Genomic DNA, 17,940 nt, shown 5'->3' with positions numbered 1-17,940 from the left:
CTTGGTGCAAAGCTACACTGCTTTGTGTGTGATACTTGTCATTTGCCTCTTGCTGTAGCTTCCTCCTGTTGAGGCTCTACTAGATCTTAGCTAGTGAGAAAAACTGGGGTAATGGAAATTGGTTTCTTTATGAAACCATCTTTCTGGAATTACGGACTTATATTTATTTCATTATATATTTTAATAGTCAATATGTATTTTTAATTTGAAATTCTCTTCTTCTGTGTATTCTCTTGGTAGTTGACATCTGATTATATTATTTTGAATAAAAGGCAGATATTCTACTCCTTATAAACCTAAACTTTAAAATTAAAAATTAACATTTATATCTGTAGTAAATAGATAAAAAGAACTCAAATATATTAGTTATTTACATTAAAGATAGTTTATTATTCATTGATTTTGACTTTGAGATCAATACTTAGAATTATATAAAATTATGAACAAATGGTTCTCTCATGTGATGGTTTATCACTCTATTTTTTTTCTTTTTTTGATTTTCTTCAAATATATTGTTTCATTCTATTATTAAAAGTTTTATAGACTTGTGGATTTTTTTAAAGAATTGAACTTTAGCACTGGCTTTGCATTTGAAAGTAAGGTTTATTATTTAGCAAAATGATTGTTTATTACATCAACACGGCTCTATCATTTGCTATGCTGGGAAAAATGAAATCAGTTATGATGATACCTAAACAATCTGCATCTCTTTATCTTCTGTCTTAGCTAAAAGTTAGATATGCACAGGAAAATAACATGGCTGGAAAATATCCAAGCCTCGAGAAAGGGTTTTTAAAAGAAAATGCATGGAAGAATTGATGAATTTCATTCCTTCATAATAGCCAGTGAACTTATGGGCATCTGATCTAAATAATATTTAAATATTGTTTTCTAGCAAAGATCTTCATGGACCAGATGCAGTTTATTATCGACATTTTTATATCATGTATATACACTATTCTCTTTAATATATTATGAAATTAATGTGATGATTTACTTCTAGGATTCTTAATCATTCAACTTATGTCATAAGAAACAAGCCAAAACAAACTATGGAATGCGAAAAGAGGTATAAAAATATCTTAGTTCTTATGGTTAATATTATATAATGAAAGTTGATCCTTTGACAGTAATGTTCCTATATGTAGGCTTTAATAGAATAATTGATATCAATTTAATATAATGAGATAATTTAAAGAAGAAATATGGCTTTTTAAATTTTTTTTAATGTATTATACAACACAAGTTAAATTGACTTTTGATGTAAACAAATGCAAGAATGCAGATTTAAACTTTTTGTGCTTATACCTGTATTTTGTTTTGATGACAGAATCATTCAGCTGTTTGTTGTTTTTCAGTCGCTAAGTCATGTCATACTCTTTGCAATGCTATGAACTGCAGTACACCAGACTTTCCTATCCTTCACTATCTTCCTGAGTTTGCTCAGACTTGTGTCCATTGTGTTGATGATGCTATCCAACCATCTCATCCTCTCACCTCCTTCTCCTCTTGCTCTCAATATTTATCCATTTAGCAGACATTTATTGTATTACTATTATGGTCAGGAATAATGTGTTATCATTGATTGTATTTGTTCTCTATGTTATAATTCACTTTTTAATTTCTTTTTAATTAGGTTTTATTCAGTTCTTCTATATGAATACATAGTCTAAATCCAGGTATTTGAATTCCAGAGAACTAGAAGACCTTGAAAGTTTCTGTTTATTCTTTTTTGTGGTTTGAAAATTTGCACCAAACTCAACTTCTGAATTATTCCTATGGGAATATAAAAGTTGAAGGCTGGGGTGTGGGTACAGAATAACACACAGAGAGAATTAACATTTGTTGAATGGTTGTTGTATGTATACTACTCTTAGTGCTTTAGCAGTATGATCTCATTTAATCCTCATAATAACTTAGGAAGTTGTTGCTATTGTCATCCCCATTTTATAGGTGAGAAATTGAGGCTCAGAAATTGCCATAGCTTTTCAGGGTCACACAGCTAGTAAATGGTATAGTGAGAATTTAAACCCAGGATGTCTGGCTTCAGAACCCCAACTTTTAATGTATGGAAACAAGAACAGCTTGCTTTCTCCAGATGAATACATTTCGTTGATGTCTTTTCCAAACTACCTTACAATCCAAACTGGACTTACTTTTCCCAAATCTATTTCTTCTCCTGTATAGTGCACCTTGAGTGAATGTGCCACTGTTTATATAGTCAACTTTGGAATCATTGGAAATTGCTTTCTCTTACACATTCTTCCCAATCCAGTCAGTCACAGAAAACTTTAGCTTCTTAACATTATTTGCATCTGTCTCAACCTCTCCATTCCTGTTGCAGTTATGTTGGCTCAGGCCCTATCATTTCTACCTGGACTAATGCAAAAGTTCGCAGCCATACCTCATTTCTCAAGTTTGGCTTACCTTTAAATCTGCTTTCTGTGCTAACGGTGTAAAAGTGATGGTTCTAAAGCACAGGTCTGACTATGTGTTTCCAAGTTATTAATCTTCTTTTTCTAACTTTTAGGATAAAGCTTAAAATGTTTGGCTTAACCCACAAGATTGAAGCGAGTTTCTACCTAGCTTGAAAGCCTCAGCCCGTGTACTCTTGCACTGGCACCTTTTACAGCTAGGCACTGTAGTACTCCTTCCTTTATTCCAACATGATTTCACATCTCTGTGTTCTGTGTCCTGGTGTTTCTGCTGGAATTGCCCCTTCCTCTTCCATTTTTCACTTAGGGTGTTAGAATTCAGTTCAGGCATAAGATAACTTTTTATACCCAAGTCTAGAAACATTCATCTGTCTCATATTTCACTTGTGTGCATGTGCATGCTCAGTCACTCAGTCATGTCCAACTCTTTGTGACCCCATGAATTGTAGCCCACCAGGCTCCTCTGTCCATGGGATTTTCCAGGCAAGAATACTGGAATGGATTGCCATTTCCTCCTCCAGAAGATCTTCCTGACCCAGGGATTGAACCCTCATCTCCTATATCTCCTGCATTAAACTGGATTTAACCCACTCTCTCCCTTTTTGAATACTGATTCTTTATCTTACATGTTTTTTGTCCTTGAAGTTTCTGTTATTACCTTCCTTCTCAATTTCTTTCTTTTTTTAATTTATTTTAATTGGAAGCTAATTACTTTACAATATTGTAGTAGTTTTTGCCCTACATTGTCAGTTTCTTTCATTTCTATCTTAAGCTTTCTCACCAGGTTCCTAACATTCTCTTGAGAAAGCCCCAATTACCCAAACTTCAAAATGGTAATATTCAATCTTGGCCTTTTCTTTACAGAACTCTTACTTTCACTTTTCTCATTTTCAGAGCAGTCACCTAATTTCTTCTTTAAAAACAAAACAAAATTTTAGTTTTTTCCTGTTTCTAAGAATAATGTAGCTTTATTGTTTAAAAATAGGAAAATTTTATCATAAAGGAAAAAATAAATCATCTATTATGCTACTCCCCAGAGATGACAAATCTTAATATTTTGGTATTTTCCCCTTTAAACCAGTTTTCTATATATATGCATGAATATTTGCATGTGCATGTGTATTTCTGTGTACACAGCAGAGTTGTATTGCCTGTTACCTACTCAACAGCTCCGCTAGGATGTATGATGCATTTGAGACTTAACCTTCCCAAATAGCACTTTTAATCATTCTCTTTGTCCCTCAAAACTTAACTCTTCTTGCATTTTTCCCCATTTCAGAAAATGTCAGCTCCATCCTTCTATTAATAGTTGCTCACCTCAAAGACCTCAGAGTCATCTGTAACTTGTCACTTTCTTTCACATCCCATAACTAATCCTTTAGCAAATACTGTTGACTCTACCTTCAAAATATGCCCAGAATCTGATCATGTCTTACCACCTCCATACCTACCACCCAAGTCCTAGAATTCAGTTCAGTTCAGTCACTCAGTCGTGTCCAACTTTTGCGACCTCATGAATCACAGCACGCCAGGCCTCCCTGTCCATCACCAACTCCCAGAGTTCACTCAAACTCATGTCCATCCAGTCGGTGATGCCATCCAGCCATCTCATTCTCTGTCATCCCCTTCTCCTCCCGCCCCCAATCCCTCCCAGCATCAGAGTCTTTGCCAGTGAGTCAACTCGTCACATGAGGTGGCCAAAGTATTGCAGTTTCAGCTTTAGCATCAGTGCTTCCAATGAACACCCAGGATTGATCTCCTTTAGAATGGACTGGTTGGATCTCCTTGCAGTCCAAGGGACTCTCAAGAGTCTTCTCCAGCACCACAGTTCAAAAGCATCAATTCTTCAGCGATCAGCTTTCTTCACAGTCCAACTCCCACATCCATACATGACCACGGGAAAAACCATAGCCTTGACTAGACGGACCTTGGTTGGCAAAGTAATGTCTCTGCTTTTCAATATACTATCTAGGTTGGTCATAACTTTCCTTCCAAGGAGTAAGTGTCTTTTAATTTCATGGCTCAATCAGCATCTGCAATGATTTTGGAGCCCCCCAAAATAAAGACTGACACTGTTTCCACTGTTTCCCCATCTATTTCCCATGAAGTGATGGGACCAGATGCCATGATCTTTGTTTTCTGAATGTTGAGCTTCAAGCCAACCTTTTCACTCTCCTCTTTCACTTTCATCAAGAGGCTTTTGAGTTCCTCTTCACTTTCTGCCATAACGGTGGTGTCATCTACATATCTGAGGTTATTGATATTTCTTCCGGCAATCTTGATTCCAGCTTGTGCTTCTTCCAGCCCAGCGTTCCTCATGATGTACTCTGCATAGAAGTTAAATAAGCAGGGTGACAATATACAGCCTTGACGTACTCCTTTTCCTATTTGGAACCAGTCTGTTGTTCCATGTCCAGTTCTAACTGTTGCTTCCTGACCTGCATACAGGTTTCTCAAGAGGCAGGTCAGGTGGTCTGGTATTCCCATCTCTTTCAGAATGTTCCACAGTTTATTGTGATCCACACAGTCAAAGGTTTTGGCATAGTCAATGAAGCAGAAATAGATGTTTTTCTGGAGCTCTCTTGCTTTTTGGATGATCCAGCAGATGTTCGCAATTTGATCTCTGGTGCCTCTGCCTTTTCTAAAACCTGCTTGAACATCTAGAAGTTCACAGTTCACATATTGCCGAAGCCTGGCTTGGAGAATTTTGAGCATGACTTTACTAATGTGTGAGATGAATGCAATTGTGCGGTAGTTTGAGCATCCTTTGGCATTGCCTTTCTTTGGGATTGGAATGAAGACTGACCTTTTCCAGTCCTCTGGCCACTGCTGAGCCTTCCAAATTTGCTGGCATATTGAGTGCAGCACTTTCACAGCATCATCTTTCAAGATTTGAAAGAGCTCAACTGGAATTCCATCACCTCCACTAGCTTTGTTCGTAGTGATGCTTTCTAAGGCCCACTTGACTTCACATTCCAAGATGTCTGGCTCTAGGTGAGTGATCACGCCATTGTGATTATCTTGGTCATGAAGATCTTTTGTGTACAGTTCTCCTGTGTATTCTTACCACCTCTTCGTAATATCTTCTGCTTCTGTTACGTCCATACCATTTCTGTCCTTTATCGAGCCGATTTTTGCATGAAATTTTCCCTTGGTATCTCTAATTTTTTTGAAGAGATCTCTTGTTTTTCCTATTCTAAAGAAAGAATTCTCTTACTTCATTTATAACAGCCTTCTACCAAGTCTCCTTTCCATCTTGCTTTACTCTAGTCTATTTTCAGTTAAAAAAAAAAAGAAGGATCAGATTGGTATTTTTAAAATGTATATTACATCATGTTATTTTTCAGAATTTTCTAACCGTCTCTCATTTCATTCAGAATAAAAACTAGGGTCCTTTAAGGACTTGTGAACCTCTGCATTATTTGGCTCCCTACTGCATTTCTCTTGCCTTGTTCTTCCTGATTGTTGGTTCTTCTCTAGTTATACTGGCCTCCTTTGTTGACTCCCAATACACCAAGTTTCCCACCCCCTAAATGCTTTTGCCTCAGTTGGAATGACTTCCTCTCAGAAAACCATATGGCCTATTCCCTCGTCTTTATGTTTCTGCTCAACTTTCATTTCTTCAGCAAGAGATTCCCTGGACAACTTAGATAAAAGAGCATCCCTTCCCCATTCCTTCTTCCCTTTTCGCATACCCTGCTTTACTTTTCTCCACAGAACTTAGTACTGTCTGACATTGTAAATATGTACTTTTTTACCATCTGACATTCTCAGTACTTTATTATTTATATCTCAGACTTCTTTATTTGTTCATTGTTTGTCTTCACCACCCCACCACCATCTGGGTGCATTACAGTGTTGTTTTTATCAATTAGTAAGAGGAGACTATTTGAAATTTCCAACACTGTGTATTTCTCTTTCTATTTAAAGTTCTTTCATTTTTCCTTCATATATTCTAAAACTGTTATTAAATACATAAATGTTTATGATTATAATGTCCTTTTGGTGAATTTACCTCTTTGTCATTATAAAATGACTTTTTAAATATTCCTGGTTAGGGTGGCTTTTTTGTGTGTGGTGTACAGGGTCTTAGTTCCTCAATCAGGTATCAAACCCATGCCCCCTACAAGGGATGCACAGACTTTTAACCATTGGATCGCCAGGGAAGTCCCCTGGTTATATTCTTTGCTCTAAAGTATACTTCCCTGGTATTAAATAGTCACCTCAGCTTTCTTCTAGTTTAGTTTCTTTCTTAGTTTTTACATGATATATCTTTCTTCTTCCTTTTATATTTAACCTATTTGTGTCTTTATGGAGAAAGGCAGTTTCTTGTTGTTAGCATATGGTAGTATCTTCCTTTTCTAGCACATCTGACAATATGACTTTTAATTGCAATGTTAAGATTTTTAATATTTAATTGAAACTACTGGTATTAATGGATTTAAGTCAACTGTCTTATTAGGTGTTTAATTTTTGTCTTATGCATTATTTTTAGATATCTTTCTTCTTTTTCTCCTATCTTTTGAATTATATTTTAAAATTCCTATTTGTCTCTGTTGTGGGCTTATTAGACATAACTAGTTGTTATGTTAGTGATTTTTTTAGGGTTTAAAGTATATTTATCACAGTCTACCTTTAAGTGCTATTATACCATTTTATACATTGGATAAGAACAAGAGTATATTTCTATTTCTTCCCTTCTGGCCTTTGCAGTATTGTTGCCATACGTTTTACATCTGTGTTAGCATATTACATATTACCTGGTTATTATTCTTGCTTTAAATAGTCAATTGTTTCTTTAAAGAGATTTAAGGCAATGGCAAGCCACTCCAGTACTCTTGCCTGGAGAATCCCATGGATGGAGGAGCCTGGTAGGCTGCAGTCCGTGGGGTCGCTGGGGGTCGGACACGACTGAGCGACTTCACTTTCACTTTCCACTTTCACACATTGGAGAAGGAAATGGCAACCCACTCCAGTGTTCTTGCCTGGAGAATCCCAGGGACGGGGGAGCCTGGTGGGCTTCCGTCTATGGGGTCACACAGAGTCGGACACGACTGAAGTGACTTAGCAGCAGCAGCAGCAGCAGCAAATAATCAGAATAATGTCTTCTATCTTTACCCCTTTAGTTACCACCTCCAGTAGCCTTAGTTCCTTTGTGTAGCTCTGTATTTCCATGTATATCATTTTCCTTCTATCTGAAAGAACTATTTTCACATTACTTTTGCTACTGGTCTGCTGATGTTGAATCCTTCAGTTTCTGCACTGTTTAAAAAAGTCTTGGCAATTCCCTGGTGGTCCAGTGGTTAGAACTTGGCGCTTTCACTGCTGTGGTGCTGGGTTCAACCCCTGGTCAGGGAACTAAGATCCCATAAGCCACGTGATGTGGCCAAAAAAAAGTATTTCACTTTCATTTTTGAAAGATATCTTTGCTAGTATAAAATTCTCATTTGAAAATTTTGTTTTCTTTTGGTACCTTAAAGAAGTTTTTCTCGTGTCTTCTGGATTGCACTGTTTCCTGTGAGAACTCTCTTGTCAGTTCACTGAACCTAATGTGTGTCTTTTTCTCTGTCTACTTTTTACAGTTTATCTTTATCATTTGCTTTTAATTTAATTGTGATGTATCTTATTGTGGTATTCATTTTTTCTTTGGCATGGAGTTCATTGTGCTTCTCAAATTTGTGTTTATTGTTTTCATGAAATTCGAAAATTTGAAGTCTTTATTTATCTTTCCTATCACATAGCATATATTATTTTGGAACTCCAATTATATTGGTCGCTTGAAGTTTCATGCAGATCGTCTAAAGAAATTGTATTTTCTTTAATTTTTGGTAATGAATTAACATAATAAATATCCTATAATATTTTTTGACTATATGTCTCTAGATACTACATTTATGTTGGGCTCAAAAGTCCTTAGAGTAGCTCTATGCATAGGGTGTTATTAAATAATAAATACATTTTGATGTTTTTTAAAGGAGCATAAGTTATTTGGAAATGAATACATTTTGTAAAAGTTTTATGTTATTAGTTCAAAGCATAGGCATGGGTAAATTCTTTAGATTTCTAGTAAAAAGAAGAAATTGATAACTTTATAACGTTTATAATGTATACCTAAGAGTAATTCTAAATATTTTAAATATTAAGGCATTTTTAATTTTTTAGTGTCTCAGCAGATGAAGTTAATTCAACATTATCACCCCTCACATGGCAGGTAAGAAGAAATTAAATTGCTGTTATATCTAATATTTTTTTCTCATTTATTTCGTTAAAAGAAATTATCTTGTTACAGCCCTTAGAAAATCAAAAGGATCACACGGATGAGCAGCAATGGCCAGAATCTCACCCTATAATCTGGCAGAGTGAAGAAAGGAGGCGAAGCAAACAGATTAGAAAAGAATATTTTAAGGTACTTTATTCAATTATAAAATGTACTTTGTAATTATTAGTTTTGATTTTATCCATTTTGTTTTACATTAATATGACAGAATATAACTCTAGTTAAATATAGTAGATGTGTTATTTTATCCTGATTTCCTACATGCATGTGGTGTAATTATATGATCCAGTTATTTCCATAAAATTTCAGCAATTCAAAATAATTAAGAGTAGATCAGTGTGAATTGTGATTTGCCAGATATAAGACATATGAATGTTTACTACATTGATTGTTGTAGCAATATGTAATAATGTTTTAAAAGAATTGCCCAAAAAAGGTCTTTCATTGAGTTTGTTTCAATAAAGAGTTGACGCATTTTCACAATTAGCATTTAACTGTTTCAATGTAAATAAATGCTATTTATATAATTCTAAAAAGCCTCTCCCCCATTTTCCTATTACCTTAATATATTTCTTAGGATGATGTTTTGTCTTGGCTCAATTAAAGGCTCAGGCCATCTGAATTATCTCAAATTTCTAGTTAGCAGAATTATAATGAAATTTCATTGTGTACACCTTCGTAAACGTTGTAATATTTTTTGTCTATTTGTGATTCAGGTCTGCTGTATTTGTAGTGACCAGTCATTAGAGTTGGAGTACTCTTGAATTTGTTATTGGAATTTCTGATTCAAATGAACAGTGAAAAGAAGTTCCTGCTCTATTCAGCAAATTTTGTTGTCTTTGTGGACTTTTTCTGTTTCCCCAAACCTAATTTTGTCTAATAATAAATACATTTATAAGTACATAGTTCTTATTTCATCCTGTTATCAGTTTGATAAAAGTGGATCTCTATGCACATTGATCAGTTTTCTTTTTATGGATATGTAACATATATTTGGAAGTAGTATCATATGCACAAAACAAAAATGTTATATGTCTTAGTCTGTGTAAGTTTACACAGTCAACAAATAAATTACTGGATCCTTTTAATGAGCCTCATGTTGCCTAGTCAATATGAGAGATAATGAAGAAATAAAAGACAAAGGGAAAAAGGGAAAGACATTCTAGGTAGAACCCTGGTCAATACCCTTTACAAATCTGCAGTTATATTTACATTCTGGCATTTATTAATTTAAAGTCCCCTTTTTTTGTTTATGGAACTTGAACAAAGGCACTAAAGGAAATTTGTTAACAGATGAAACTTGATGAATAACTGATGATGTGGTATAAATTTTAATATTTTTAACTAATAAAAGAGATTTGATATTTATTTGATCTATTAGTATAGTAAAAGCATACAGATTCTGTTTGTCAAAATACGTATATGTGGCAGTTAGTAAGTGCCAGGCACTGTTCTAAGTACTTACTTTACAAATATCAACTCATTTAATCTTTATAACAACCCTATGAGTAAGTACGTTGATTACCATGTTTACTTTATAGATGGGCAAATTAAGGCACAGAGAGGCTAAGTAATATGCTCCAGGTCACTTAGGGTAATAAACGTCTAAGTTCATTGAACCCAGAGCCTATGCTGGGCTACCTGTTGATCTACTATGGATAACCTAATACCAAATGAACACTTGTTTTTTTTTTTAATTTATTGTAACTCAGGTAAAACTTTAAATGAAAATCTTAATAGAAGTCTCTGCTGCTGCTGCTAAGTTGCTTCAGTCATGTCCGACTCTGTGCGACCCCAGAGACGGTGGCCCACCAGGCTCCCCCGTCCCTGGGATTCTCCAGGCAAGAGTACTGGAGTGGGGTGCCATTGCCTTCTCCAAATAGAAGCTTCAGTGAACCTTAAAAAACAGTTGTTTGATTTAATTAGAATAATTGGTTGTTCAATATTTTGTTTTCTATGGCTTACGTATGCCTTCCATAATATTACCATTTTATAAGTTGCTAAGGGATCAAATAAGATAATATTTGAAGAGTCCATAATCATCATTCAACAAATGTGAATTTCTACTATAGTTAATAAAGTAGGTGCAAAGATAAGCTTCAATTACTGGGAAATGTTTTAAGCAGATATGTACTTCTCCTCAATAGTCAGAAGATGTCAGTGTTAGGACACTGTAAAAAATTGAATGTCAACAATTTTTTCCTAAGATGTTAAAAAAACTGTAAAATTTAGATACTACTAAGTGAAGTCAGAAGTGTTATTCAGATTTGCCAGTGTTTTCATGATTAAAATATCATCAATTTCTGTGAAGTATCTTTCTTTCAAAAAGAAAATTTCTTTTAATCACTTATCTCTCAGGAATCAAAAGACTTACTCATAAGATATAATATTGAACTTAATTTGGATATATAGTTAATGTATACTACTCTAGAGGTACATATCAAGTTATCACCAAACTCACTCAGTGATGCCTCCTTTAACTTTGCTTTGTTATGAAACATAGAGCTTTTGTGCAACTTTAACCCAGCACATATAAATGACTGAACCACAGGATTTGTTTGTTTGTGTCCCATGGTAAATTATTCATGATGCTGTTATTTAGGAGATTTATTGAAAATGTGTGTGTGTAAACTCTAGCTCTCCAGTTTCTTTCTTAGTTGCTGGGACTGGTTTGGGGAGGTATGTTTTTCAGGTAAACCCTTGAAACGAAATTAAAAAATGTTTCAACATAATTGGCCAGATGATGTGAGTAAGAAGATAATTTAGGTCAGGTCAAACTGTATGAGTAAGTAGATTATTGTAGGAGAGTTATGTTAACTCAAAAGACTCTTGGCCACCCTTGTTTAGATTACTATTCTAGTAAATAAAATTTAATGTCATTATTGCCAAAATAAAATCACTGCATTTCTCAAAGTAAAGGTATTCCAGAAAATACATTACTTTAAAAAACATCTTAGAGAAATTTATTAGTATATAAACAAAGTATGAAAATCTAACCTGTTGATAATGTTCAATGTAAATTAGTAGCTTTCATTTCTTGTAGGAATGACAATACAAATTTCTAAATGCATTTGATGATTCTTTTCTAAATAAAGTTAAAAACACTAGATAACTGTGCTAAATTAGTTTTAAGGATTATTTGATTTATTTAAATGCCACATGTATTTGTCTTCAAATGTATCTTGTTACTTTTGTGATAAAGCATTATGACTCTTAGAATACCTATTTAATTTTGTAAATATAGTACGATATTTTAATTAGGCTTAAACTAAAGGAAAATATTTTTGTGTATTTTCTCTGACCGTGTTTAACTGTATACCAGAATAGGGAAGCCAACTGGGCTTGTGAAGTGATTTGTTCTGAGTCAGTTTGTGCACAAGTACTGTCTTTCCTATGAAGTTAATATGAGCTTCAGAGATGAACAAACTGGTCTTTGTTTCTTAAATAGACCTTTATTGTATAGTATTTGAATTTAGAATTCATGAAACTTCAGTTTTTCAAACTAGTATTACTTGAGGACAGCTGAGGTGAATTAGTAAGAATTTGGACTTAAAGAATATTTTAAATCTATGTATATATTCAGATTTGGGTTTTAGGATCTTTATGTACAGTAATGCAAAACAAGTATCTTTCTAAGTTTTTGTGCATAATGGATATTTTAAATTAGAATAGTTATTGAGTAACAATAATACAAGTCTCATTGAGTTTTTGACTGCATCATCCTCTGTTTCTTTCCTTTATCAATTATCTGCTCACTCTTCTATGTCCTGTCTCTTTACCTTCCATCTTATAAATGTGCTCAGACCTTTACCATTATCCCTGATTCCCTTTTCAGCTGTTGCCTTGTTTCTTTGCTTTCTTCTGGGATCAAACTTGCCTTTTCTAGATCTGCAGTTTTTGATCACTCCTTAACTCACTGTGGGCTTTCCTGGTAACTCAGCTGGTAAAGAATCCACCTGCAATGCAGAAGACCCCAGTTTGATCCTTGGGTTGGAAAGATCCCCTAGAGAAGGGATAAGCTACCCACTCCAATATTCTTGGACTTCCCTGGTGGCTCAGACGATAAAGAATCTGCCTGCAATGCAGGAGACCTGGGTTCGATCCCTAGGTTGGGAAGATCCCCTAGAGAAGGGAATGGCAACCCACTTCAGTATTCTTGCCTGGAGAATTCCATGGACAGAGGAGCCTGGCAGGCTACAGTCCATGGGGTCTCAAAGAGTCGGTCACGACTGAGCGACTTTCACTTCACTTAACTCACTGCAGTGCAGCTTTTACTTCCATTTCTCCATTAAAATAGTCTCATTGCTGCTGCTGCTGCTAAGTCGCTTCAGTCATATCCAACTCTGTGCAACTCCATAGACGGCAGCCCACCAGGCTCCCCCATCCATGGGATTCTCCAGGCAGGAACCCTGGAGTGGGTTGCCATTTCCTTCTCCAATGCATGAAAGTTCAAAGTGAAAGTGAAGTCGCTCAGTCGTGTCCAACTCTCAGCGACTCCATGGACTGCAGCCTACCAGGTTCCTCAGTCCATGGGGTTTTCCAGGTAAGAGTTACTGGAGTGAGGTGCCATTGCCTTCTCTGAAATAGCCTCACTGGAGTGTAACATACCTACTAACGGCAAAATTCAGTGCAGCGTTTGCCAGTGATGAGACATCTTTCTTCTCAAAACCCCATGTTTGGTTTTCTCCTTATTTTCCTTCCCTGATTCTTCTTTTTTCTTTTTGATACTCCTGGCTAACTTTTCTTCTGATTTTTCTCCTACTTGCTCTTAGGGTCTCATCCTCTTTCCTTACTCTCTCTGAAGCTTTTATGATTTCAGATATCTCATATTCTCCTGGGTCTAAGTTTACATCTTGTAACATTTTTTCACTTGTCTCTGTACTTGTGTTTCTAATTGTCTGGATACCACGTGTTTCAAATTCATTGTGTCTCCCTGTCCAATCCCACCACCATGGAACTTGCTCCTCCTCTCTATTCTTTATTTTAGTTAATAGCAGTATTACCCACCCAGTTTTCTAAGCTCTGTACCTCAGTCCTCCTTGATCTTGCTCTCTTTCTTTCTTCTCACCTACTTGTTCACCAGAATGCTAATGATACATCTTTTTCCAGTTCATTACCTCTTCTCCATACCTACTGCCCTTGCTTGTGTTGGAACCCATATTCTTTCTTTTATGGGCAATTGTGTTAATAATAACTTCTTTTTTAAAAAATTTATTATTATTATTATATTTTTTTTACTTTACATTTTTGTATTGGTTTTGCCATACACTGACATGAATCCACCCTGGGTATACATGTGTTCCCCATCTTGAAACCCCTCCCACCTCCCTCCCCACCCCATCCCTCTGGTTCATCCCAGTACACCAACCCCGAGCATCCTATATCATGCATTGAACCTGGACTGGCGATTCGTTTCACATATGATAATATACATGTTTCAGTGCCATTCTCCCATAACTTCTTAATGGTTCCACTTTCTCTGGTTTCACAGTTTGCAGAGAAATCCCTGGCTTAAAAAATTCTTTATTGGCTCCCCATTATCAATAACAAAATTTGGACTTTTTAAAAGCATCATGTCCATCTTTACCTAAGTTCAGTTACCTGACAAAGTCTCATTAGCATTCCTAGTCTGAACTTATTTTCCTTTGTGCTCTCCTTCTTCTGAGCATGCTCATTTTCTTATTCCTGAAAAATCCCTACTAATCATTTAGGATTTAGGGATGAGAGTATAGCATAGTGGTTAAGAGCCTTGTCCTCAGAAATCAAACCACTTTGGTTCCAGTTCTCACTTAGATTTCTTACTAATTGAGTGACTTTGGTAAATTTGGTAAATTACCTAATCTTGCTGAGCTTATTTTTTTTATCTTCAAATGACTCTATTGGTATCTTCCTTCACAGGATTATTATAAGTACTGAATTATTTAATGGATAATGAATTATTTAATGAATAATGTAAAGTGCTTAAAACAGTACTTTCCACAGAGTGTATACTTAATTAGCATGTGTGTGTGTGTTATTGCTTAGTTGTGTCTGACTCTTTGTGACCCCACGGACTATAGCTCGCCAGACTCCTCTATCCATGGGATTCTCCGGGCAAGAACTGGAGTGGATTGCCATACCCTTCTCCAGACTTCAGTTCAGTCCAGTTTCTCAGTCGTGTCCAACTCTTTGCGACCCCATGGACCACAGCTCGCCAGGCTTCCCTGTCCATCACCAACTCCCGGAGCTTACTCAAACTCATGTCCATCGAGTCAGTGATGCCATCCAACCATCTCATCCTCTGTCGTCCCCTTCTCCTTCTGCCTTCAATCTTTCCCAGTATCAAGGTCTTTTCCAGTGAGTCAGCTCTTCTCATGAGGTGGCCCAAGTATTGGAGTTTCAGCTTCAGCATAAGTCCTTCCAATGAATATTCAGGACTGATTTCCTTTAGGATGGACTGGTTGGATGTCCTTGCAGTCCAAGGGACTCTCAAGAGTCATCTCCAATACTGCAGTTCAAAAACATCAATTCTTCAGTGCTCAGCTTTCTTTATGATCCAACTCTCACATCCATACGTGACCACTGGAAAAACTATAGCTTTGACTAGATGGATCTTTGTTGGCAAAGTAATGTCTCTGCTTTTTAATATGCTGTCTAGGTTGGTCATAGCTTTTCTTCTAAGGAACAAGCATCTTTTCATGGCTGCAGTCACCATCTGCAGTGATTTTGGAGCCCAAGAAAATAAAGTCCGTTACTGTTTCCATTGTTTCCCCATTTATTTGCTATGAAGTGATGGGACCAGATGCCATGATCTTAGTTTTCTGAATGTTGAGTTTTAAGCCAACTTTTTCACTCTCTCTTACACTTTCATCAAGAGGCTCTTTAGTTCTTCACTTTCTGCCATAAGGGTGGTGTCATCTGCATATTTGAAGTTATTGATATTTCTCCTGGCAATCTTGATTCCAGCTTGTGCTTCATCCAGCCTGGCATTTCGCATTCTGCATATAAATTAAATAAGCAGGGTGACAATATACAGCCTTGACGTACTCCTTTCCTGATTTGGAACCAGTCTGTTGTTCCATGTCCAGTTCTAACTGTTGCTTCTTGACCTGCATCCAGATTTCTGTATGTATTTCTCCAGACTTAATTAGCTTATTATTTACTAAAATGTCATTCATTTGTTTTTGGTTTGTTTTTCTACTGGTCATCTTTTATCAGGTGTTAATTCTCAATTAAAATATGAAAGGATTCAGCAAAGATCAGGGCTGTTGGGCAAAGGTGGTCATAGTCAGGAATGCAGACTGTGTCCTCTTCAGTGGGTACTTGCGTAACTGCTCATGTTTGAGTTCCTTTTAAGAAAGGCAATAGTTGAAAAGCACTTAAGCATAGAAACTCCAGTGACATGCTTGTAATACTTGTATTAACCTTTTTGAAACTCTTCAACAGTGCCTTTAGAGGTGAAATCCTGCAGCAGTAACAAGCTTGGGCAGTTCCCCTGTTTTGACATCCATGAGTTTCTTCTCCTTTAATAGTATGACTGATGCTATCTTGGGGTCCTGCTGTTCACTCTCCAGGTGTCACTCTTTTATTGAAATAGAACAAGTACCATCAGTGACATCATGCCTAAGGATGGAAAATAGGTTTATTCACACATGCCAGCTCTGTTCAATGGCTATCTGGAACATTGTGTTGAAAGTGTATTGAGGTTGTCTGGGATTGGCTGCAAAGAACACCATGGTAGATTGCTGATAGTTTTTGTAAGCCACAGAAGAGACAGTAGAGGAATTTAGGTCTTATATTTATAATCCCTGATGCTGCTCATCCTCCAGTTTGTGGCTGAGTTACCAGGTAGGTTATCTCTTTTTCCAAGAGTTATGGAAGATAATGCTGCATAAGTAAAGAGGGGCATTAAATAGAACCTTGATTGCCAGCAGAGAAATTTGGACATAAAATGGAAAGTTAGTTTTTTTTCAATAGAAGAGTTAATGTTTTGAAAAAAGTCAATCTACCACTGATTTGCAGGAAAATTTCTGTGATGGAGGAATCAGATGAACTTTAGTGGTTGTCAAAACTGTATTTCCTTGATTATTGATCCTAGTAAATGCACTTTTTTACATTCCAGCATTTGTGATATTAAGCATATTACCTCTGTTCCTCGTATAAAATGGAGATAATAGTATTTACCTCAGAGTTGTTAAGATTAAGTGGGTCCATACATATAACACACTTCTGTCAGTCGCAAGTATATATTAATGGTAAGCATTAGTATACGTGTTAGCTATTATCACCATTACTATTATTGTATAGTCAGTATATACATGTAATGTAGTATTTCTTAACCTAAAATCAGTAGGTTTCTTAAAAATGAATGACATTTTTGAATGGTGAGATTGCAGACTAATCATGAGGTAATAAGGCCTGCTGCTGCTACTGCTGCTAAGTCACTTCAGTCGTATCCGACTCTGTGTGACCCCATAGACGGAAGCCCACCAGGCTCCCCCGTCCCCGGGATTCTCCAGGCAAGAACACTGGAGTGGGTTGCCATTTCCTTCTCCAATGCGTGAAAGTGAAAAGTGAAAGTGAAGTCGCTCAGTCGTGTCCGACCCTTAGCGACCCCACGGACTGCAGCCTACCAGGCTCCTCCATCCATGGGATTTTCTAGGCAACAGTACTGGAGTGGCTTGCCATTGCCTTCTCCGAATAAGGCCTAGAATAGACTAATAGTTTAATAGCTGAGAGAATTCAGAAGTCTGAGAGACTTTTCAGAAAGACCTGACCTGATGTTTTGTATATAGTGGATTAAGAAAGAGGAGGATTTAAGACAAGACTCGGGCTTCCCTGGTGGCTCAGAGGTTAAAGCGTCTGCCTCCAATGCGGGAGACCCGGGTTCTATCCCTGGGTCGGGAAGATTCCCCTGGAGAAGGAAATGGTAACCCACTCCAGTATTCTTGCCTGGAGAATCCCATGGACGGAGAAGCCTGGTAGGCGACAGCCATGGGGTCGCAAAGAGTCGGACACGACTGAGCGATGGAACAGAACAGAACAGAAGACAAGACTCAACAAACCTGAATGAATGGGAAATAGATTGGTTTAGGAAATAAATATTACTTGATGTATGTACTTAGAACAATGCCTTACATGTAGAAAGTACTATTTGTGTTAGCTATTAGTAAGTAGTAGGACTGTTTAAAATGGTTATGATAATTTTAGATATTTACATACAATTTACATTTTACATATAATTTAGAT

General features: G+C 36.4%; 1 protein-coding gene and 1 pseudogene across 3 annotated transcripts in view; one reads left to right on the top strand and one right to left on the bottom strand.

Moving 5' to 3' along the window:
- The window catches only part of LRCH2 (leucine rich repeats and calponin homology domain containing 2), a 106,211-nt gene that overhangs the window by 72,028 nt on the left and 16,243 nt on the right, over positions 1-17,940 (top strand). For all 3 annotated transcript variants that reach the window (XM_055393465.2, XM_055393464.2, XM_088833781.1), the window contains 3 exons: positions 1,004-1,069; positions 8,598-8,646; positions 8,725-8,841. In XM_055393465.2, the coding sequence (XP_055249440.2) occupies positions 1,004-1,069; positions 8,598-8,646; positions 8,725-8,841 (232 nt within the window). The remainder of the gene's footprint in view (positions 1-1,003; positions 1,070-8,597; positions 8,647-8,724; positions 8,842-17,940) is intronic.
- LOC148773421 (ATP synthase F(0) complex subunit f, mitochondrial pseudogene) lies at positions 15,951-16,905 on the bottom strand (annotated as a pseudogene).

Source organism: Moschus berezovskii, chromosome X (genome assembly GCF_049115385.1).
Source record: "Moschus berezovskii isolate FMDL1 chromosome X, NW_MosBer_1.0, whole genome shotgun sequence".
Taxonomy (NCBI): Eukaryota; Metazoa; Chordata; class Mammalia; order Artiodactyla; family Moschidae; genus Moschus; species Moschus berezovskii.
Note: the sequence above shows the minus strand (reverse complement) of the source record. Positions and strands in the feature narration are given on the sequence as shown.